The sequence below is a fragment of the Tachyglossus aculeatus genome, chromosome 13 (assembly GCF_015852505.1).
Source record: "Tachyglossus aculeatus isolate mTacAcu1 chromosome 13, mTacAcu1.pri, whole genome shotgun sequence".
Taxonomy (NCBI): domain Eukaryota; kingdom Metazoa; phylum Chordata; class Mammalia; order Monotremata; family Tachyglossidae; genus Tachyglossus; species Tachyglossus aculeatus.
Genome location: NC_052078.1, coordinates 1,309,815 through 1,333,281, shown reverse-complemented (window position 1 = coordinate 1,333,281; position 23,467 = coordinate 1,309,815). Strand labels below are relative to the sequence as shown.

At 60.8% G+C, this 23,467-nt stretch overlaps 1 protein-coding gene across 1 annotated transcript in view; it reads left to right on the top strand.

Moving 5' to 3' along the window:
• The window catches only part of OBSCN (obscurin, cytoskeletal calmodulin and titin-interacting RhoGEF), a 96,955-nt gene that overhangs the window by 57,967 nt on the left and 15,521 nt on the right, over positions 1 to 23,467 (top strand). Inside the window, exons 49-68 of the mRNA XM_038755935.1 lie at positions 19 to 285; positions 1,957 to 2,229; positions 6,823 to 7,089; positions 8,518 to 8,793; positions 9,357 to 9,629; positions 10,303 to 10,599; positions 10,985 to 11,254; positions 12,046 to 13,275; positions 14,726 to 15,004; positions 15,203 to 15,281; positions 15,972 to 16,096; positions 17,584 to 17,781; positions 19,098 to 19,130; positions 19,220 to 19,318; positions 20,548 to 20,766; positions 20,954 to 21,014; positions 21,605 to 21,672; positions 22,457 to 22,573; positions 22,755 to 22,894; positions 23,020 to 23,220. Of these exons, the coding sequence (XP_038611863.1) occupies positions 19 to 285; positions 1,957 to 2,229; positions 6,823 to 7,089; positions 8,518 to 8,793; positions 9,357 to 9,629; positions 10,303 to 10,599; positions 10,985 to 11,254; positions 12,046 to 13,275; positions 14,726 to 15,004; positions 15,203 to 15,281; positions 15,972 to 16,096; positions 17,584 to 17,781; positions 19,098 to 19,130; positions 19,220 to 19,318; positions 20,548 to 20,766; positions 20,954 to 21,014; positions 21,605 to 21,672; positions 22,457 to 22,573; positions 22,755 to 22,894; positions 23,020 to 23,220 (4,772 nt within the window). The remainder of the gene's footprint in view (positions 1 to 18; positions 286 to 1,956; positions 2,230 to 6,822; positions 7,090 to 8,517; positions 8,794 to 9,356; positions 9,630 to 10,302; positions 10,600 to 10,984; positions 11,255 to 12,045; positions 13,276 to 14,725; positions 15,005 to 15,202; positions 15,282 to 15,971; positions 16,097 to 17,583; positions 17,782 to 19,097; positions 19,131 to 19,219; positions 19,319 to 20,547; positions 20,767 to 20,953; positions 21,015 to 21,604; positions 21,673 to 22,456; positions 22,574 to 22,754; positions 22,895 to 23,019; positions 23,221 to 23,467) is intronic.

Sequence of the window (23,467 nt, the reverse complement as noted above, 5' to 3'; positions counted from 1 at the left end):
CCCTGCCCCGTCCCGCAGCCCCACCGGTACATTTCCGGGAAGTGCCACAGGACGTGGAGGCTTCAGAAGAGGGCACGGCCGTCCTGAGCTGCCGGCTGTCCGGGCCCGGCGTCCCCGTGGAGTGGACGAAGGAGGGGCTGCCCCTGGGGCCCGGTGCCAAATATGAGATCCGCCAGGAGGGCGCCCGCGCCGAGCTGCTCATCCACCACGTGGAGCCCGCGGACGGCGGCGTCTACACCTGCCGGGCCGGAGACCAACAGTGCACTGCCTCTGTCTACGTCCAAGGTCAGGGGCCCGGGGGGCTGAGGGCGGTCAGGGTGCATAGCAGCAGCTCGGCATCCCAGGGCCACCCGGGGGTCAGGGATGTTGGGTTTTTCCGCCGCGAGACAGTCCCCCCCCACAAATGAACTCTAGGGAAAGGGCGGTCCAGCTCTAGAGACCCATCCGGACCCTGCTCCCGCTCGCTGGTGTCTAGGACGCCCCTTGCCAGGGACTCAACCTTCAAATGCCCCGGGCGCCTCCCTGTCTGCGGAGAAGGGCCCCAGGGGACAGGGTTCCGTCCCGTCCAGCGGTTGCATGGAGCGCTAGGGAGAGTCCGGGAGAGTTAGTGGACCTGGTCCCTGCCCTAGAGGACCTGCCGGTCCAGCAGAGATGGCAGGCAGGACTCAGAAGGGAGACGGGAGAGTGATGAACACAACTGGTGATGTGGACAAGCTGGGGGTCAGTGAAGAAAGGCTGTCAGTGTGGCGCGGGTCCCACATCCTGGCCAGGGAGAGCAGAGTGAGAGAGCGAGAGCTTGAATGAGTGAGTGAGTGAGTGAGTGAGTGAGTGAGTGTGTGTGTCTCCCTGCTTTGATTTTCCCAGAGCAGTTCCATATCGGTCAGCTCCTCACTCTCGCAACATTGTTGTGGGGTAGGGAAGGTCAGGGACTTTTCTCCCCATTGTACAGAGGAGGAAAACGAGGCCCATAGAGGGGTGATACAGCCCAGCAGGCCACAGCCAGAGCCGGAACTGGCCTTCGGGTCTCCTGGCTCCCAGACCACCCTGCCTCCTCCTCTGGATCGCGCTGGCCCCGCCTCCTCAAGACCACCCTCACTGTCCGCTGCAGCCAGTGGGCAGCACCCCTGCTGCCCACTAAGCCTGCAGGCCCTGCCCTGCCCACCCCACAGTCTCTGGGCCAAGGTCTTGAGCCAGCCCCAGAGGCTCAGCCTGGGCATTCCCCCGGCCTGGTGCTGGCCTCCCTGCCTCCCTCTGAGACACTTGGGGCATGAGGGATGTGGGGCTGGGCAGAAGGGCTAGGGGCGACTGGAGGGAAAACGGCAGTGCCCCCTGTCCCCATGGGCTAATTCACCATTCTCTGTGAGGGGCACATTCATTTTATGCCAAGTAGCCACGAGCTCCAGGACTGCCCTCCCAGAGCCTTTGCCCCTGAGCCAGTCGAGAACCCGGGGGGACTCCTGTCCTGATGGTGACCCGGGCCACCATCATCCGTTTCTGTTGGATGTGGAGAGGGATGGACAATCACTGGAGGTTTGTGAAGGGGTTTGCGGGTGCAATGCACAAAATGGTCTTTTAGAAAAAACGATCCGGGCAGCAGAAGAACAGACTGGGGAGGCTGGAGGCAGGGTGGTCAGCGAGGAACCCGAACAGTAATCGAGTCTAGATGTGCGTGGCCTAGTGGAAAAAAGCACTCGTCTGGGAGTCACCATCATCCGTGACCCTTTCCTTGCCCGGGGCGCGGCCGGCTAGGCCAGCCGTGGAGAACCCAAACGACGCTCACGGGGCGCAGCCGGCCGCTTCTGGGAAACCAATCCCTCGGCTTCCTCGGCCCGCCGGGATTCAGCTTCCCTTCGTCTTCCCTCGTCCCGGGCCGGGGGTGATCCCGCTCTCGTTCCGGCCAGGCCCGGGCGCCGGCCCCCCTGCGCTGCCCTCCCTCATTCTCGCTCTGTCCCGCAGAAGAGGAGGCGCAGATAGCGCGTGGGCTGCAGCACGTGGACGTGTTTGCGGGCGAGGCGGCCACCTTCTCCTGCGAGCTGACCCGCCGGGGCGTGCGCGGGGCGCAGTGGTGGCTGGACGGCACGGCCCTCCAGGACGGGCCGCTGAGCCGCATCTCGGTCCAGGACGGCCGCGTCCACTCCCTGACGCTCCAGGGGCTGGGGCCCGAGGACTCGGGGATGGTCACCTTCAAGGCCGGGGCCCTCCTCTCTTCGGCTAAATTGTTAATCAAAGGTACCGGGGCGGGGGCGGGGGTGGTGGCGAGCCTGGCCGATTTGCCTCTCCCCGCCTTCCGCCCGCCCCAGCGCCGCCGTCCCGTTGTCCCTGTTCTTCCCCTGCCCCGTCCCCACCTCCCCTCCAGCTCCTCATCCCTGTTCTTTCCCCATTCCCGTCGCTCGACCGCCGCTGCCATGCCCCCCAGCCCCTAAAACGACTCAGTCTGCTTGTGCTTCTGCCTGCCGCTCCCCATGTGGCAAACCAGGCGGGCACACAAGGTTACCCTGGCCTGCCAGAGACGTGAAAACCAACCAGCGCCAACAGGGCCAGCTGTGTCGGCCTCACCCCCCGGGCTCCCAAAGAGGGGCAAGAGGAAGCCAAGGGCTGTATAGTCCGATGGCTAGGCCCTGGAGGCGAGACCCCTTTCCTCGTCCTCCCCCTGGGTGGTCTCTGCTCTGAGGCCTCTGCCCAGAGCTGGCCCTCGGCCCCTTTCCCCCAGGAAGTCCCGGCCCTGTGGAACCCTCCCCAACAGCCCCCCAGCCCGCTCCTCCTGGAGGTCGGGTGCCCTGCCTGGGAAATCAGTTCAACTGTCAGTCAGTAGTATTGACTGCGCGTCTACTGTGTGCAGAGCACTGTACTGTACACTTGGGAGCGTCCAAAAGAGTTAGCAGGCGGGATCCCTGCCCTCGAGATACCGACAGTCCAGTGGGGGAGATGGACGCTAAAATCGAGCGGCCTGGTAGAAGAGGAGGAAAGGAAAATGATCTAGAGATTGAGTCAGTGTCTCCCTTCCCTACTTTGTAAGGCGTCCGCGGGCCGTGTGAGTGGAGAGGTGGAGCGGGCGATCCCCGAGGGCTCAACTGGCCGTGGGCCGGCTGTGACCTGGCTGGGGCCGGGGGGTGGGGCGGAGAGGCCTCCTGGAGGAGGTGGGCTTATATCCGGAGGGCTCGGGAGAGCGGAGTGGCAGCCTTTCGGCTGTGGATGGGGAGGGAGGTCCGGCCAGGAGGGAGGGCATGAGCAGGAGGCGGGTGGACAGAGAGGCCAGAGGAACAGATGAGTTGGGCCGTGGTAGGAGAGGAGCGAGGAGAAGGTTTGGGAAGCAGTTGGCCTAGTGGCTAGAACACGGGCCTGGGAATCAGAAGGACCTGAGCTCTAATCCCAGCTCTGCCATTTGTCTGCTGGGTGACCTTGCGCAAGTCATTTCATTTCTCTATGCCTCAGTTCCCTCATCTGGAAAATGGGACAGGAGCTGTCCAACACGATTATCTTGTATCTACCCAGCACTTAGAAAAGTGCTGGACACACAATAAGTGCTTAGCATATACCATCAATATCACTATTATTATAAGGTGGGGGGCAGAGAGAGCTGATTTGAGTGCCTTGAAGCTGATGGGTAGGAGTTTCTGTTGGATGTGGAGAGGGATGGACAACCACTGGAGGTTTGTGAAGGGGTTTTGCGGGGGCAATGCACAAAATGGTGTTTTAGAAAAAATGATCCGGGCAGCAGAAGTACAGACTGGAGAGGCTGGAGGCAGGGTAGTCAGCGAGGAACCCGAACAGTAGTCGAGTCTAGATGTGCGTGGTCTAGTGGAAAAAAGCACTCGTCTGGGAGTCAGAGGACTGAGTTCTAATCCTGGCTCTGCCATTTGTTTGCTGGGTGAGCTTGGGCAAATCATTTAACTTCTTGACGCCTCAGTTTCCTCAACTGTTAAGTGGGGATTCAGTTCCTGTTCTCCCTCCAAGCTTAGATGTTGAGCCCGTGTAGGGGAAAGGACTGCGTCTGACCTGATGAACTTTATCTGCTCCAGTGCTTAGAACACTGCTTGTCACAGTACGCGATTAACAAATGCGATAATAATAATCATTGTTATTAATAAATGCTTGGACTCGTGGTGGCAGCGTGGATGGAGAGGAAAAGGCAATTCTGGAGGTGCGAAGAAAGAACCTACAGGATTTGGTGATGGATTGATCGATTATGGGAATTGGACAGGTGGGAGGAGTCCAGAATAATGCCGTGGTTGAGGGTTTCTGGGTCAGGGAGGGTGGTGGTGTTGTCTAGAGTGACAGGAAAGATAGGAGGAGGACAGAGAAGGAAGACGAGTTCTGTTTCGAACGTGTTTAGTTTGAGATGTCAGCGGAACAACCAAGTAGAGATGTCCCCAAGACAGGAGGAAATGAGACTGCAGAGAAGGAGAGAGTTCAGGGCTGGAGAGGGAGATTTGGGAAACATCCAAATGGAGAGATGATAGTTGAAGCCGTGAGAGCGAACGAGTCCTCCGAGACAGCGGGTGTAGACGGAGCCTAAAAGTAGAGACCCAGAACTGAGGCTCGAAGGGTGCCCCCTCAGTTAAGGGCACAGGAGGCAGAGGAGGAGCCCGCGAAAGAGACTGAGAAGGAGCGGCCCGAGAGATAGGAGGAGAACCAGAAGAGGACAGTTCCGGGAAAGCCGAGGTCGGGTAACATTTCCAGGGGAAGCAGGAGGTCTTACATTGTCCAAGGCAGCCGAGAGGGCGAGGAGAATTTGGACGGAACGGAGTCGGCCAGGTTGGGTGAGAAGAAGGGCGTCGTCGACCGCGAAGAGTGCGGTCTCCGGGGAGAAGCCGGGGGTGGAGGGTCGAGAAAGGAGGTGGAGGAGAGGAAGCAGAGGCAGCGGGCGCAGAAGGCCCACCTGAGGAGTCAGGGAAGGCCTCTTATGGGAGATGTGCCTTCAATAAGGCTTTGAAGATGGGGAGAGTTATGGTCTGTCAAATAAAAAGACGGAAGGAGTTACAGGCCGGAAGGCAGGAGGTGGGCAAGGGGTCGGTGGTGAGATAGCGCTTAGAACAGTGTTTTGCACATGGTAAGCGCTTAATAAATGCCATTATTATTGTAGAAGAGAAGGAGGTACAGTGGCATTAGAGAAGCAGCATGGTTCAGTGGAAAGAGCATGCACTTTGGAGTCAGAGGTCATGGGTTCAAATCCCGGCTCTGCCACTTGTCAGCTGTGTGACTTGGGGCAAGTCAGCTAACTTCTCTGTGCCTCGGTTACCTCATCTGGAAAACGGGGATTAAGACTGTGAGCCCCCCATGGGACAACCTGATCACCTTGTAGCCTCCCCAGTGCTTAGAACAGTGCCTTGCACATAGTAAGTGCTTAATAAATGCCATCATTATTATTATTGTTATTAGAGGAGCCAAGCGTGCAGGCTGGGCTCTAAGTAGGAGAGCGTCAAGGTGAGGGAGGAGGGGGGTGAGCTGATTGAGTGCTTTAAAGCCGATGATGAGGTGTTTCTGTTTTAAGTTTCCGTTTTGGTCCAAGTTGACAAGTAGGTGAGGTGCCAGCGGGGTGGGAGAATAGGCACGGCAGCTTTCTGGTCTTCAAATAGATTCACTGTCGCCTTCCCCGCCCCTGACAATCTCGACCGGGGTGGATTGCCCCCCCGCCGCCGGACACATGCAAGGCTGGACGCTCAGAATGTCTGCCAGAGAGCAGGCTTCGGCCTTGCCCTCGGCCCAAATCTAGACCCGCCGGTGGTATATGCGGAGCCCCTGCTGTGTGCATGGCTGGGCGGTCCAAGTTGGCCACAGAGGAGCCAACAGCTGACCTGGGTACCTACTGCCAGCTGCCCGCACCCACCCGGGGGGCTGAGGACCCGGTGGGGTGGAAGGAGCGAGGCCCTGAGCCTTCCCCCTACCCACCTACGGCAGCGAGAGGCTGTGCCTGAGGCTCGGCCCTTGAGCAGCTCTGGTCAGCTTCGGGGGAGGCCTGCTCCCAGGAAAGGAGACGCCGGCCGGCCGGAGGGGAGGCTCTTTGGCTGGGGGGAGTCATGGCTGGGGGTCTGAGGAGGGAGCGGTGATGGGGGGAGGGAGAGTCCAGGCTGGAGGCTGAGCCGTCCTGATGACCGGCCACTCCCCGAGCTCAGGGCCACGCCAACAACCAGTCCCCACAGACCCAACCAGGGCATGTCCAGGAGCCCCCATGTCCCTCAACGATTCATCAGTGGCGTTGAGTGAGCACTTGCTATGTGAGGAGCATTGGTCTAAGCGCTTGGGAGAGGGCACAGCACTGAGTGGGTGGACACGATCCCGGCCCACAAGGAGCCGACAGACTTGAATGAGTTGGAGATGGAGAGGCGTGTGGGCGTCGTGGTTGGGCCTAGGGGAGGAGTGAATAGCCAAGTGCTTAAGGGGAACAGACTCGGGTGCATCCATGACACAGAAGGGAGAGGGAGGAGGGGAAACAGGGGCTTAATCAGGGAAGGCCTCTTGGAGGAGGAGTGATTTTAGGTGGGTTTTGGAAGGTAGGGAGAGAGGTGGGCCGTCGGATATGAGCTCCAGGTCAAAGGCAGGATGTGGGCGAGGGGCTGGTGGCGAGATAGACGAGAGGGAGGGACAGTGAGTAGTTGGCATTAGAGGAGCGGTGCGACCCCCCAGCAAGCCGGCCCGAGTCCTCTGGCCTGCTGTCCCCCCAGCCCCTCAATGCCTTCTCCGCCGGCATCTGCCGCAGCTCCCCTCCGTCCCCCGAGCTTGCGCCTGCCGTGTGCCACCCCCTGCCCGGCCTGCCCGCCAAGCTGGGACCCAGCCCCGGCCGCCCCCTCCTAACCCGTGCCCTTCCGCCGCGTCTGTGAACAGATCCGGCCGTCGAGGTGGTCAGCGCCATGCGGGACCTGACGGTGGCAGAGGACGGCACGGCTGAGCTGATCTGCCAGTACTCCCGGCCCGTGCGGGCCACGTGGAAGGTCAACGAGCGGGAGGTGGCCGCCGACGGGCAGCGCGTCAAGATCGAGCAGGACTGGAATGTAGCCAGGCTGACCATCAGCCCCGTGCTGCCCCGGGACGGCGGCCTCTATTGCTGTGAAGCCGGCGGCACCAGGGTGCAGGCCACGCTCACGGTCCAAGGTGAGGGGCGGCCGCGCTGGAGGGGGCGGGGTGCCGGGTCAACCCCCGGGGAGATGGGGGTGGGCCTCCTGGGCGCCGCGGGGGTCGTTCTGGGGCCGGAGGTTGAGGGGCTCCTTAGGGAGCCGGAGCAGGGTCCGAGCATTTCATTTCATTTCATCGTATTTATTGAGCGCTTACTGTGTGCAGAGCACTGTACTAAGCGCTTGGGAAGTACAAGAGAAGCAGCGTGGCTCAGTGGAAAGAGCACGGGCTTTGAAGTCAGAGGTCATGGGTTCAAATCCCAGCTGACCAGTGGCGGAGCCGGGTTTAGGATGCAGGTCTCCGGGTTGCCCGCATCTCCCCACACCCTCAACCCTCTCACACCATTCCCTCACGGGGAACAAGGACTGTGTGCGATGGCAGTAACCTGTCTCCACCCCTGTACTTACCACACTGTGCTGCGGGCTGGGGTGAGCACACTTCTTCCATGCCCAGCCTCTGCCTGTCGGCTTTAGAGATCGTAAAGGAGGCCGGCGGCCGCAGCGAGGGAAGGTGTGTTTCCGCGGATCACGCTCTTAGACTGACAGACAAAAGGGATTCGGGGTGTGCAAGCTCCGGTACGATTCCGGGGAGCCCCCCGGCCCATCGAGATGCCCCCGGGTCTGGACCACCCACTGGAGGTGCAGGACACAGGAGAGCCCGGTGCCCAAGGGACGGGAGGCAGGGCAGGCACTGGGCCCATTCGGCTTGGCGAGGCCTGCGAAAGCCGGGAACACATCTGTCTGTTGTTGCGTTGTCCTCTCCCAAGCGCTTAGTACAGTGCGCTGCATACAGTAAGCACTCAACAGAGAAGCAACGCGCCTTAGTGGACAGAGCCCGGGCTTGGGAGTCAGAGGGCATGGGTACTAATCCCGGCTCTACTAATCCTGGCTCTGCCACTTGTCTGATGTGTGACCTTGGGCAAGTCAGCAGCGTGGCTCAGTGGAAAGAGCCCGGGCTTCGGAGTCAGAGGTCATGGGTTCAAATCCCGTCTCCACCACGTGTCAGCTTTCTGACTTTGGGCAAGTCACTTAACTTCTCTGTGCCTCAGTTCCCTCATCTGTAAAATGGGGATTAAGACTGTGAGCCCCCCGTGGGACAACCTGATCACCTTGTAACCTCCCCAGGCCTTAGAACGGTGCTTTGCACATAGTAAACGTTTAAGTGCCATTATTATTATTATTCTCTGGGCCTCGCCTGTAAAATGAGAATTATGAGGGTGAGCTTCATGTGAGACAGGGACCGTGTCCAACCCAATGACCTTATATCTACTCTGGCACTTAATCCAGCGCCTGGCGTATAGTAAGCACTTAACAAACCACAGTGATTATTGTTATTATTATTATTAGTGTTAGCGTGGCTAATAAATGGGATTGACTGACCGACTGGGTCTCTGTCCCGTGGCCTCAGCCCAGAACACGGTGGTCCGAGAGCTGGAGGACGTGGAGGCGCTGGAGGGCGGCGAGGCGCTGTTCGAGTGCCTGCTGGCCCAGCCCGAGGTGTCCGGTCACAACTGGCTCGTGGACGGGCAGACCCTCAGCACCACCGCCGACGTCGAGATGGTCTACTTCGAGGACGGGCGCCGACACGTGCTGCTGCTGAAGAACCTGGCCCGCCGGACCCACCGCGCCACTGTCACCTTCGTCGCCGGTCACATCGCCTCGTCCGCCAGCCTGACCGTGAAAGGTGACCGGTCGGGGACGGCCGGGAGAAGGGGAGGGATTTGGCACAGAGTGCGGGGCGTGGGGGAGTCCACGGGGTGGGAGGCCGCTGGGCCTTGGACCCAGAAGCCCCACGTGCCCCGCTGGCCACCTCGACGTGTGTCCCCTCGCCCCACCCCGGGGCTCCTTTTGACCCATGCAGACACCCGGGACGGGCTCCGGGTAGCTCGAAAAAGCGTTCAACGAGTGGCTTTTGGGGCGGCCTACCGTCCCGGGCCCCGGGTCGGGCGAGCTGGAGACCCCCTCCTTCTCCCACAGGGAGAGCTGGGACTGGGCACTGCAGGGGGCTGATGGGGAGCGGGCCGGAGGGGCATTCGCTCTGTGCCATTCAGCTGGGAGGCAGCGGGGTCGGACAGGGTGGGCAACTCACAATCAAGGGACAATCACAATCACCTTGTAACCTCCCCAGCACTTAGAACAGTGCTTTGCACATAGTAAGCGCTTAATAAATGCCATAAAAAAAGGGAAGGAAACCGACCGCCCGGACTTCCCTGGGGTCACGGTTTTTCTGGGCACGGTGGGTCCCAGGGTGGCGCCTGGAGTTGGTGCGGCCTCCGCGCGACGCAGAGGTCCTGGCCGGAGACAGCGTGACCTTCAGCTGCCAACTCAGCGAGCCGGTGCCCGCCGGGGAGGTCATGTGGTACCTGAACGGGGCAGAGGTGCAGCCCGGCCCGGATTGGGCGATGACGGCCGACGGACCCCGCTACACGCTGACCCTCAGGCAGGCCCAGGACCACCACGCTGGGGAGGTGACCTTCGCCGCCAGGGAGGCAGTGGCCACGGCCCGCCTGTCCGTCCTCGGTATGCGCCAGGAGAGGGATCGGACCCGCAGCCAGAAGGGCGAGAGCGGGCACCCGGGTCCCGTCGGGGGAAACCCGGCCGATGTACCTGTAGGCCCTTCGGGGCAGAGACAACAATAATAATAATGACGGCATTTGTTAAGTGCTTACTATGTGCAAAGCACTGTTCTAAGCACTGGGGAGGATACAAGGTGATGAGGTTGTCCCACGGGGGGCTCACAGTCTTCATCCCCATTTTACAGATGAGGTAACTGAGGCTCAGAGAAGTGAAGTGACTCGCCCAAAGTCACACAGCTGACAAGCGGTGTAGCCGGGATTTGAACCCATGACCTCTGACCCCCAAGTCCGGGCTCTTTCCACTGAGCCACCCCAGCCCCCACTTACCTCCCGCCCTTCCTTGAGCCCACGGTTCCCCGGGGGGGCCCCGACTGCAGCCTGGAAGGTCTGAGCGTGGGGGCAGAGCGGTCCTACCAGCCTGAGACACCCTGACAGCTCCCAGGAAGACCCCCTCCCCTAATAGAGCAGGGAGCAGGTCGGGAAGGGAAGGGACAGGGATGTTGGGGCTGGAATGGGTCGTGGGTCTGCGAAGCCGGGGTGTGTGGGTGCAGGGGGGTTACCGGACCCCTGCGGGAAGCATCCGGGATCTTATCCCCCATTTCCCCCCCTCCCACCAGCCCCCGAAGGGCTTCCCGAGCCCCCCGAAGAGGCCGAGGTGGTGGACCAGACTGGCCGCTCGGTGACACTGTCCTGGACCCCTCCCGCCAGCACTGGCGGTGCCGCCCTGCTGGGCTACAGGGTGGAGAGGACGGTGGCAGGAAGCAGCTGGCAGCCGTGCCACGCCGACCTAGTCCAGGGTACCGAATTTATGGCCGACGACCTGACTCCCGGCGAGGCCTACCGGTTCCGCGTCTCGGCCGTCACCGCCGCCGGCTCCGGCGAGCCCGTCCACCTGCCCCAGACCGTGAAGCTCGGTGAGCCTCGGTTTCCCCCCGAGCGCTGGTGCTCCCCCTGGAACTCGGCCTGGGGGAGACCCCCGGAAGAGCCATTCCCTAAGGACGCGCTCCGGGTGGACCCTTCCTGCCTAACCCACCCTCTTGGGTGCTGGATTGGGGTGGAGGCGAGATAGCCAAGGGCCTCCGTGGGACCGAGTACTGAGCAGCTGCACTATGCAGAGCGCTGTGTTCGGCACCTGTTGAGGGGAGAGCACTGTGATAGGCCCGTATAGCTGTACTGTGTAAGAGAGCGCTGTGGTGGACGCCTGCTGAGTGCACTCTGGGGTGGCAGGGCGCCAGGGTTGGGGTGGGCTGCCCCAATCCTGGCTCCTGGTCCAGACTGACCCACTCCTGGCCCCCACAGAGCCCCCGCAGGTGGTCGGCGGGGCCCCCGTGAGCCAACCGGTGCAGGTCGGGGAGGATGTGCGCCTGGCGTGCCAACTGGGCAGCGAGAGCGAGGGGGTGGCCTGGCACCGGGGGCAGGAGCCCATCCAGCCCGGCGGGCGCTTCCAAGTCATCTCCCGGGGGGCGGCCCGGACGCTCATCATCCAGGGCTTCACGGCCGAGGACCAGGGCACCTACACCTGCTCCCCTGAGGCCGACGGGGCCCCCGCGGCCCCAGTCACCTTTGAAGGTACGCCTTCCCCCCCCCCAACCCGGGGTCACCTCCTGGACGGTAGGAGACCAGGAGGTCCCCCTCAGTGGGATTCAGCGGAACGAAGACCAGCCCCGAGGGAGGGTCTTGCGGGCACAGACCACCCTGCCCCATCCAAGAGTCCCCTTTTGCCCACCTGTCCCCAGTTCCCAAGGAGCCCCCGACTCCTCTGAGGAGACCGCTGACCCTCCCAACCACCCCGAGGCGGCCCGAGTCCCGGCTGGGCCCTCAGAGTCTCTCTGGGGCCTGTGGATCCCAGCCTCCTCCTCCTCCCCCGGTTTCATCGGGCTTCCTGGAAGTCAGGGAGTGAAAGAGGGCAAACTGAGGCCCGGGGAGGTTTGGCCCCTCACCCCAACACCGGAGGGGCAGGATGAGCAGCGTGGCCTAGTGGAAAGAGCACGGGTTTGGGAGTCAGAGGTCGTGGGCTCTAATCCCGGCTCCGCCACTTATCAGCTGTGTGACTTTGGGCAAGCCACTTAATTTCTCTTTGCCTCAAGTTACCTCATCTGTAAAATGGGGAAGAAGACCGTGAGCCCCATGTAGGACAACCTGATTACCTTGTATCTACCCCGGCGCTTAGAACAGTGCTTGGCACATAGTAAGCGCTTAACAAATGCCGTTATTATTGTTATTATTATGAGACCCTGGGGGGTCTTCATTCCCCGCCTACTCCAGACCCCCACTGCCCCGCTCCCTCCCCCCCACCCCGCCCGGAGAGCCCCCGGCCCGCAGTGGTATCCGTGGGCGTCCGGCCCCCGGTGTCTCCGCAGTGGCGCTGCCCCCGGCGGAGGAGGCCCTGACGGCCGGCCAGCAGCAGCCCGGCCTGCCTCCGGAGGCGGCCCAGGAGGGCGACCTGCACCTGCTGTGGGAGGCCCTGGCCAAAAAACGCCGAATGAGCCGCGAGCCGACGCTGGACTCCATCAGCGAGCTGCCCGAGGAGGACGAGCGTCTGAGGCGGCAGCAGCGGGCCGGGGGAGCGCCTGCACCGGACCTGTCCGAGGGCTACTCCACCACCGACGAGCTGGCCCGCTCCGGCGAGGCCGACTTCTCCCTGACCAGCTCCGATGACGAGTCGCGGGCCGGGACCCCCTCCCTGATCACCTACCTCAAGAAGGCCGGGCGGGGCGCGGCCGTCCCCGTGAGGCCCCCAGCCGGGGAGGCCCCGGGCGACCCCTCGGCGACGGACCAGGCGGCGGTCAGGATCCAGGCGGCGTTCAAGGGCTACAAGGTGAGGAAGGAGATGAGGCAGCTGGAGCGGCCCACGTTCCGGGAGACCTTCCGGGACTTCCGCGGGCCGCCGGGGGCCAGCCTGCGCCTGGCCTGCGTGGTCCTCAGCAAGACGGAGGCCCGGGTCCGCTGGCTGAGGGACGGGGCCGAGCTGGCGGACGGGCCCCGCTGCCGCCTGGACCGCCAGGCCGACGGCACCTGCTCCCTGCACGTGGCCCGGCTCGAGGCGCGGGACGCCGGCCGCTACACCTGCGAGGCCTCCAACCGCTTCGGCCTGGTCAGCCACAGCGCCCGGGTGGCCGTGGCGGCCCCCGGCGCCGCCGCCGGGTCCGAGAGCGAAGCCGAGAGCTCGTCCGGGAGCGAGGTGGACGACGCCATCCGCCGGGCGGCGCGGAGGCTGCGCCGGCTGTTCCGCGCGGACGCGGAGGGCCAGGAGCCGGGGGCCGTCGAGGAGCCGTCCGCCGACGAGGAGCCGTCCGCCGACGAGGAGCCGTTCGTCAGCGCCGACGAGGGCGGCCCGCCGGGGGCCGCCGACCGCCAGACCTACCGCGAGGACGACGGCCACATCTACCTGCGCTTCGAGGCCGCGGCCGAGGCCCGCCTGGCCTCCGCCCGCTTCCGGGAGATGTTCGCCGCCCTGGGCGTCCGCCTGGACCTCGACGTGCAGGAGCAGGGGCCGCCCGGCTCCGCGGAGGTGCGCATCGCCAAGGTGGCCGCCCCCGCTGCCGCCGTCGACGCCCCCCGGGGCTCGCCGCCCCCGACATCCGATACAGGTGGGCCGCCGGGGAGGAGGGATAATAATAATAATAATAATAATAGCAATTGGCATTTATTAAGCGCTTACTATGTGCAGAGCACTGTTCTAAGCGCTGGGGAGGATACAGGGTGATCAGGTTGTCCCACGTGGGGCTCACAGTCTTAATCCCCATTTTACAGATGAGGTAACCGAGGCCCAGAGAAGTTAAGTGCCCAAGATCACACAGCAGACATGTGGCAGAGTTGGGATTCGAACCCATGACCTCTGACTCCAAAGCCCGTGCTCTTTCCATTGAGCCCAGGGGGGCGGGAGGCAGAGGAGGGAGAGCGGATGGCCCAGACCCGAGGAGCGGGGCCTGGCGAGGCCTGTGTTAAGCTCCCGTGGGGTGTAGCAAGCACAGAACTATCAAGCCAGCCCGCAAGGAGCCCCCACTGGAAAGGGAGGGACACAGACATGGCAGTCTTTACTTTAGAGAAGCAGCGTGGCTCAGTGGAAAGAGCAGGGGCTTTGGAGTCAGAGGTCAGGGGTTCAAATCCCGGCTCCGTGCCACTTGTCAGCTGGGTGACCTCGGGCAAGTCACTTAAACTTCTCTGTGCCTCAGTGACCTCCTCTGTAAAATGGGGATGAAGACTGTGAGCCCCCCGTGGGACAACCCGATCGCCTTGTAACCTCCCCAAGCGCTTAGAACAGTGCTTTGCACATGATAAACGCTTAATAAATGTCATCATTATTATCAGAAGGGGACAGACTGATCCCCGAGGAGACTGATGTGGACCCGGAGGCCAGGGTCGAAGGTAATCAGCCCGCGAGGCCTTGTGTCGGCTCAGGGGGCTGGGAGAGGAAGCGGGAAAGGCTTGGCGGAGGAGGTGGCAGATGGGGGGGGGGTGGGATTTTAGAATCGTGAGAGGTGGGGCCACCTGCTCCGCTCTGGGGACAGAGAGTTTAGTAAGTGCTTAGTACAGTGCTCTGCACACAGTAAGCACTCAATAAATACGATTGAATGAATGAGAGAGGGAGGGAGGCCCGGTCCGGAGGTGGGAGCTTAGTGAAGCCGGAGGGATTGGGAGTAGTAATGATGGTATATGTTAAGCGTTAACTATGTGCAAAGCGCTGTTCTAAGCACTGGGGGGATATAGGGTGATCAGGTTGTCCCACGTGGGGCTCACAGTCTTCACCCCCATTTTACAGATGAGGGAACTGAGGCACCGAGAAGTTAAGTGACTTGCCCAAAGTCACCCAGCTGACAAGTGGCAGAGCCGGGATTTGAACCCATGACCTCTGACTCCCGAGCCCGGGCTCTTTCCACTGAGCCACGCTGCTTCTCTAGCAGGGCGTAGCAGGGCCGGGGCAGAAGCGAGGAGCTGGAGTGAAGAGGGAGGAGCAGAGAGAGGGTGGATCTGACTTGGAGCGGGGAGGGAGGTGTCCCGCTGAGGACGCTCTGCTCTTCTCCCCGGGTCCCGGCCCAGCCCCGACCTTCGTGACGGAGCTGCGGAACCAGGAGGTGCAGGACGGCTACCCGGTCAGCTTCGACTGCGTGGTGGCGGGCAGCCCGGCCCCCGACGTGCGCTGGTTCAAGGACGGGCGGCAGCTGGAAGAGGACGATCACTACATAATCAACGAGGACCAGCAGGGCTGCCACCAGCTCATCATCACCGCCGTGGTGCCCGCCGACATGGGCGTGTACCGCTGCCTGGCCGAGAACAGCGTGGGCATGGCCTCCACCAAGGCCGAACTGCGGGTCGACCGTCAGTGACCGGGGGTGCCGGGGGGCTGGGGGGGGGAGGGCCCCGGGTGGAAAACCCCAAACCTAGACCCCCCCCCTCAAAATCTCCCCGTCCCTCCCCCTGCCTCCTTTCGACACCCACAGCCCAAAGCCACACCGTCGTGGACAGAGAGGAGGGGGCCGGGACGCGAGACCCTCAGACTTGGTTCTCTCCCAACAGTGACGAGCACCGAATACGACACGGCAGCGGACGCCACCGAGACCTCGTCCTATTTCAGTGCCCAGAGCTACATTTCCAGGTGACTCATTCATTCATTCATTCAATCGTATTTACTGAGCGCTTCCTGTGTGCAGCGCACTGGACTAAGCGCTTGGGGAGTACAAATAGTCAGCCTATAGAGACGGTCCCTATCCAACAACGGGCTCACGGTCTAGAAGGGGGGAGACGGACGACAAAACAAAACATGTGGACAGGTGTCAAGTCGTCAGAACAAATAGAATTAAAGCTAGATGCACATCATTAACAAAATAGAATAGTAAATAAGGACAAGTGAAATAAATAGAGTGATAAAGCTGTACAAACATATATACAGGTGTTGTGGGGAGGGGAAGGAGGTAGGGCGGGGGGGATGGGGAGGAGGAGAGGTAAAAGGGGGCCCCATCTGGCTGGCATGGCATGGGGGGGGGGGAGTAGTCCTGTGGGTGGGGCGGTGGCTCTTGCCCATCGGTCAGTCAGAGTGCCTGCTGAGCTGACTGTCCGTGGGGTTTGGAGCGCCGTGTGGGCACTGACCTCAGGTCTGCCCTGGTGGTTGGGGGGTCTGCAGGCCGGGCACTAAGGCCGGCTCAGGGGGCCGCCCCTGACGATGGCCAGATCCCATTCCTGCGGTCCGGACTGCCCCCCGGGGGAGAGGTGGGCATGCCGTCCATAGCCCCCCGCCCCCGACTCGGCCCCGGGACCTGACTCCCCTTCCTATTCCTTTCGCCCCCAGCCGCGAGCAGGAGGGCACGGAGTCGACAGCTGAGGAGGGGCAGCTGCCCCAGGTCCTGGAGGAGCTCCGGGACGTCCTGGTGGCCCCGGGCACTCACCTGGCCAAGTTCCAGCTCAAAGTGAAGGGTGAGGATGCGGCTCGGGAGCGCAGCAGCGAGCCGGTAGACCTGATCCCCACCCTCGAGGAGCTGGCAGTCCAGCCCACATGGCTTTGTCCCTAGCTCCATCCTTCAGGGCAAAGGTCCAAAATCGGCCGAGGGAGCTGGGGGTGGTGGGATCGGCTCAGCTTTACGGATATTCATTCATTGATTCCATCGCATTTATTGAGCACTTACTCTGTGCAGGGCACTCTAGAGAAGCAGCATGGCTCAGTGGAAAGAGCCCGGGCTTTGGAGTCAGAGGTTAAATCCCGGCTCCACCAGCTGTCAGCTGTGTGACATTGAGCAAGTCACTTCACTTCTCTGGGCCTCAGTGACCTCATCTGGAAAATGGGGATTAAGACTGTGAGCCCCCAGTGGGACAACCTGATCACCTTGTAATCCCCCCAGAGCTTTGCACATAGTAAGTGCTTAATAAATGCCATCATTATTATTATTATTACTAAGCGCTTGGGGAAATCGGCAACATATAGAGACGGTCCCTACCCAACAACGGACTCACAGTCTAGAAGGGGGAGACAGACAACCAAACGAGACACGTAGACAGGTGCCAAAACAGTCAGAATAAATGGAATTCAAGGCCCTACTGAGAGCTCACCTCCTCCAGGAGGCCTTCCCAGACTGAGGCCCCTCCTTCCTCTCCCCCTCGTCCCCCTCTCCATTCCCCCGTCTTACCTCCTTCCCCTCCCCACTGCACCTGTATATATGTATATATGTTCGTACATATTTATTACTCTATTTATTTTACTTGTACATATCTATTCTATTTTATTTTGTTAATATGTTTGGTTTTGTTCTCTGTCTCTCCCTTCTAGACTGTGAGCCCACTGTTGGGTAGGGACTGCCTCCATATGTTGCCCCTTCCTTCCTCTCCCCCTCGTCCCCCTCTCCATCCCCCCATCTTACCTCCTTCCCTTCCCCACAGCACCTGGATATATGTATATATGGTTGTACATATTTATTACTCTATTTATTTATTTATTTATTTATTTATTTTACTTGTACATTTCTATCCTATTTATTTTATTTTGTTGGTATATTTGGTTCTGTTCTCTGTCTCCCCCTTTTAGACTGTGAGCCCACTGTTGGGTAGGGACTGTCTCTATGTGTTGCCAATTTGTACTTCCCAAGCGCTTAGTACAGTGCTCTGCACATAGTAAGCGCTCAATAAATACGATTGATTGATTGATTGATGTTGCCAATTTGTACTTCCCAAGCGCTTAGTCCAGTGCTCTGCACACAGTAAGCGCTTAATAAATACGATTGATTGATTGATTGATTATAGCTATATGCACATCATTAATACAATAAATAGGTCACGGACCCACAGGCCAGGTAGATGGGGTGAGTGAGGAGGAACAGGAGCCCCCTCAGGGGGTGTGGGGGCCGGGCGGCCGCCTCCTGACATGATACCCCCACGCGCCCTCCTCCCTCTGTCTCGGCCTGCGGCCCCAGGGTTCCCGGAGCCCCGCCTGTCCTGGTTCAAGGACGGGAGGCCGCTCCGGCCTTCGGACCGGCTCCGCCTGAGCAGCAAGAAGACGGTGCACTGGCTGGAAGTGCTCAATGTCCGCCGTGAGGACGCCGGCGAATACTCGGCTTACGTCCGCAACGCCGCCGGCTCCGCCTACTCGTCCGCCCGGCTGCTTGTCCGCGGTGGGTGCCCATCCTCCCGGGAAGGGGCAGGGGCAGGGCAGGCGATGACCCCCAAGGTTGGGGCAACCGTCGGTGGTGCTCTGTTTCGGAAGCTAGCGGGCGGGTTCCGGGGCCAGTGGTGGTGGCCCACCTGCTTCTCCCGTCCCTAACCTAGCCCTTTGTGGACTCTCATTCCTCTCCCTTCTACGGATCGAAGGGATGGGCAATATGAGCAGGTGGTCTTGGGGAAGGGGACGTATTAAGCTCTCACCCGCTGCTAAGCATCGGGCCTTTGGCTGGCATGGATGGCTCAGTGGAAAGAGCCCACTGTTGGGTAGGGACTGTCTCTATATGTTGCCAACTTGTACTTCCCAAGCGCTTAGTACGGTGCTCTGCACACAGTAAGCGCTCAATAAATACGATTGAATGAATGAATGAATGAATGGAAAGAGCCCAGCCTTGGGAATCAGAGGCCACTTGTCAGCTGTGTGACTTTGGGCCAGTCACTTCACTTCTCTGTGCCTCTGTTACCTCATCTGTCAAATGGGGATGAAGACTGTGAGCCCCACGTGGGACAACCTGATTACCTTGCATCCCACCAGCGCTTAGAACAGTGCTTGACACATAGTAAGCGTTTAACAAATGCCATCATTATTATTAAGCGCTTAGGACAGTGCTCTGCACACAGCAAGCACTCAATAAACACGATTGAATGAATCCCCCTCGTCCCCCTCTCCATCCCCCCGTCTTACCTCCTTCCCTTCCCCACAGCACCTGTATATGTGTATATATGTTTGTACATATTTATTACTCTATTTGTTTATTTATTTTACTTGTACATATCTATCCTATTTATTTTATTTTGTTAATATGTTTGGTTTTGTTCTCTGTCTCCCCCTTCTAGACTGTGAGCCCACTGCTGGGTAGGGACTGTCTCTATATGTTGCCAACTTGTACTTCCCAAGCGCTTAGCACAGTGCTCTGCACACAGTAAGCGCTCAATAAATACGATTGATTGATTGAATGAATGAATAAATGAATGAATGGAAAGTCATCAGACCAGGCACAGTCTAAGAGGGAGGAAGGGAGAGAGAGCAGGGATCGTATCCCCATTTTAGGGAGGAGGAAACAAGCCCAGGAAGGGGCAGTGGCATATTCGGGACAGTCAATGGGAAGGCGTCGAGAATGAATCGTGGTGGGCCTCCTGGAGGAGGCGGGCTTTCAGGAGGGCCCAGGCCACAGTGGAGGATCAGAGTCGGGCAGAGGGAGCTCCAGGTGGGGCCAGGGCATCCCCGGCCTGGGGTTTATTAATCCTTTGGAGTTTCGGTTTCCTCCAGGCCCCGATGAACCGGAGGAGACCGTAGACGGAGGTAAGAGGGGCCAGGTGGTGGAGGAGGGGGGAGGGTCCCCGTCTCCGCCCGTCAGCCCGGACCACACTCTCGGACCCGACACTCCCCAGACGCTCAGGAGCAGCTGGTGCCGCCCATGTTCCTGGAGAGATTCACCGATAGGGAAGTGAAGGCGGGGTCCAGCATCACCTTCTCCGTCAAGGTGGAAGGTAGCCGGGGCCCGGGAGGGGTCTCCGGGGGGGAGCCCGGGAGCTGGACCCCGCGGCCCAGTCCAGACTCGTCGTCTCCAGCCGCCGGGGACAAACACTTACTCCCCGCCCCATCAGTCGTCCGTTGTCCACCCCGCCCCCGGCCCCGCACAGGCCGGAGATGGGGGGGGGGGGGGTCAGCGGCGCCATCAGCTCCCTGCAGGGCTCCAGAGGTCGGGGTTCGGGTGGAGTGAGGGAGTGGGGGGAGCTACAGGAACACGACGCCCATTCCCTGCCCGCCGGGGCCTAGGCCGGACTCAGCATCAGGGCTTTTGGGGTTGCAGCTCAGGCTGGGATGCGGAGGTGGGTCGGGGCCGAAAGTAAAAGCCAGGTACATTTGTCTTCGATGTAGCCAATGTGCCCGCTATGGTTGAGGGAATATATAGGATGGCTGTTCTAATCTTAAAAGGAGGTGATTTTAAACTAAAAATCACAATCTCCGCGTTTGCGGGCAGAATTTGCAGAAAACCTGCGAGTCCATATTAAAAAAGTCAGTGGTATTTATTGAGCACTTACTACGTGCCGGGCACTGTACTGAGCGCTTGGGAGAGAACAGCACAACAGAGGCGACAGGCATGTGCCCTGCCCGCAACGAGCTAACAGCGTAGTGGACTGTATATTCCAAAGAAGAATGAGAAGCAGCGTGGCTCAGTGGAAAAAGCACGGGCTTTGGATTTAGAGGTCGTGGGTTCAAATCCCGACTCTGCCAATTGTCAGCTGTGTGACTTTGGGCCTCAGTGACCTCATCTGTAAAATGGGGATTAGGACTGTGAGCCCCCCGTGGGATAACCTGATCACCTTGTAACCTCCCCAGCGCTTAGAACAGTGCTTTGCACATAGTAAGAGCTTAATAAATGCCATTGTTATTATTATTATTATTATTATTGTAACCTCTTCTGCGTTTAGAACAGTGCTTTGCACCTAGTAAGCACTTAATAAATGCCTTTATTATTATTAATAATAATAAAGTCTAGCACAGACAGCCACGATGCCAGAATCGGGGCTGTTTTATTGTAAATTAGGAATTAGTCTGGGGTGGGCGGGGGGCGGACGCCCTCAAATCGCCTGGCCCCGCCCAGACTCCCAGTGGAGTGGCGAGGGAGGAGGCCGGGCTGCCGTCGTAAGGAGCGAAGGCCAAGACCACGGCCTCCCTCCTCTCCCCGTGTCTCCCCTCCCCGCCGCCTCCCCAGGGCACCCTCCCCCGACGGTGAACTGGCTGAAGGATGAAGCCAACGAGGACGTCCAGTGGATCGGGCCGGACACGCCGGGCTACAAGGTGGCCGGCTCCAACCTGCACCACAGCCTGGTCCTGCTGGACGTGGGCAGCCGGCACCACGGCTCCTATACCTGCATCGCCACCAACAAGGCAGGGCAGGCCGTCTGCTCTGCCAGGCTCACCGTCCTGGAAGGTGGGTGGGCGGACCTTTGGACGTCCCCATTGACCTCCCTTGCCCCCTCCACATTCCACCAACCCGCCATTGGCCACCCCGCCCCGCTTTCAGCATGGCCCTGGGTGGTCCCGGGTGGCCCCGTGGTGACCGTGATTTTGTCAGTGTCCACCCCCTCACTGAACCAACGCTCGCTGCCTCCCCACAGGGCCGGAGCCCGTGGGAAGCGAGAAGGTGAAGGAAGCCTTGATCTCCACTCTGCTCCAAGGGTCAGTCGGAGCTCAGGCCAGACTCACCCCATGGGTTGCCGCCCCCAGCCCGCTTGCTGCCCTCGCCCCTAGGGAGACTTGACCACAAGGGAGGGCGAGGGCGATCCCTCTGGGCGAGGGCTCAGCCTGGGCCGCGACTGCCCTAGCTCACTTATCAGGATCAGACAAGCTTCATCTGTTCACGGCATTAACGTTGTGTGCCCCATGGGAGAGCGAGGGATCTCACCCCCAGTGTACGGAGAGGCAGAGGGAGGTCCAGAGAGGTTGAATTCATTCATTCAATCATATTTATTGAGCGCTTATGGTGGGCAGAGCACTGTACTAAGCGCTTGGGAAGTTGAATGACTTGCCCGGGGTCACCTGACAGACTAGGGCAGAGCAGGGGCCGGAACCTAGGCTCTCCCATCTTCCCGAGAAGGGTTTCTTTGTCGTTCAAGTTTGCCGTGAGCCCCTAAGTGGTCAGACCCCGGGCACCCCATGTGATGCCGTAAAACCTCGACAGGGTGATGACTGATGAGGGGAGGGGCTTGGGCTGAGACCCTCCCCCGTGGCAGTAACCTCCCCACCCCCCAACCTCTCCGTGCCTGCAGGGCCAGCACCATCTCAGTCCAGGCCTCGGACACCTCTGCCGTGAACGATTCCGATGGGCAAAAGCGAGGTATGGGTGAGCGATGGGGGGCAGGTCCGGCCTGGTCATCCCAGATATGGGGTGGGCTCGGGATGGGTAGGGGGGAACGAGACACCTGTGCTCTGGCCAGTGGGGTTCAGCCCCAGAGAACCGTTGTCCCATCTCAGGGGCCCAGTCCCCGCATCCTCAGGAGATTGGGTAGAGGGACAGCTTGGCTCATCGTGGCTATGGCCACCGGACGGGATCCATCTCTCCTCGGTGTGTGAAGGTGGGTTAGATTGGCCCAATGAAATAGAGCCCTCATATTGCCTTCTCAATCCAAAGAAGAAATGCAGAGGAAGAAGACCCTGTGGGTCACAGTGGACCCTGGGTTGGGCGGGCGGATGAGGGTGATATTTGCTTTAGATCTTGTAGGGCCCCAGGCTCCAGAGTGGATTTTTCCCGGTCTAGTTTGTGTCCGGCCCGGGAGTGCCGCTTTCTTTCTCCTTTCTGGAGATGGGCAGGTACCTCTGGACACCGGGAAAGACCGGATGATTCTGGGAAGGGCCGGCAGGAGGAGGCCGGCAGGAGCCCCTCCCCCGATCACCTAAGCCCTGCCCCAGAGCCTTGTCTTCAGGCCCCGTCCTCCGTTTGGAGGCTCCAAGCTCCCAGGCCCCGTGCTTCACGGGAGACAGGGGAGAAGAGAGGAGAGGAAGGGATGGAGTCGGGGCCAGAACACAGATGTGTTCCCCGAGGATGGCAGAGGGGTGGGCCGGTTGCCTCTGCTCCCCAGGACCCCTCTGGAGACCCCACGGGGGTATTCTTGCCCGTCCAGGGTCCGCGGAAACCACGGCCAGAAGCCATGTATCCCTGGAGGCGGTTGGGACTGAGGAGTTCCTCCAGAGGCTCACCTCCCAGATCACGGAGATGGTATCTGCCAAGATCTCGCAGGGTGAGCCTGGTGGGCATGGCTGACAGACCCAAGTACCCCCGTGGAGGGGAGGGAAACACCGAAGGACCTTGGGCTCCCGCGTCTGCGGACCGAGCGGCCATCCCGCCGGGGTCAGCGTCTGTTGGCCGGGGTCGGGGGCTCCGGTGGGCCACCGCAACTGCTGTGCTGGGCCCTGTTGCAGCCACCCTGCAGATCCCTGGCGGCGAGAGCGATGACGAGTCCAAGACCCCCTCCGCCACCCCCCGGCACGGACGCTCCCGGCCCTCGTCCAGCATCCACGAGTCCTCGTCCGAGTCTGAGGATGGGGATGCCAGGGGAGAGGTGAGGGCTCGAGTACGGGGTGGTCTCCGCGGTGACCCCGGAGTGCCCGGGGACTGGGGCGACGGGAGGGCGAGCGGGTCGGAGCCTCCCCACCAACCGTCCAAAGTCACCCCCGTCCCCTACAGATCTTCGACGTCTATACGGTGACGGCAGACCACCAGCCCGTGGGGGCGGAGCGCGACGCCATCGCCCTGAAGGCAGGGCAGTACGTGGAGGTCCTGGACTCGGCCCACCCACTCAAGTGGCTCGTGCGCACCAAGCCCACCAAGTCCGGCCCCTCCAGGCAGGGCTGGGTATCCCCGGCGTACCTGGACAAGAGACTCAAGGTGCGGCCCGCTCCTCCGGGCCCGGGGGGGTGGGGGGAAGGCGGGGAGGCCACGGGTAAGAAATTCCCGGGGACAGCCTCTTCCCAAGGCCCCGGCCCTCTGCCACATAACAGCACTCCCCTCCACAAAACAAGATGCCACTCAGTGGTTGAGGGCCTCCTGCATGCAGAGCGCTGGACTGGCGCCTCCTTGCGCAGAACACTGTGCCGGGCACTGTGCTGTGACCACCTGGGACATGAGCTAGAAC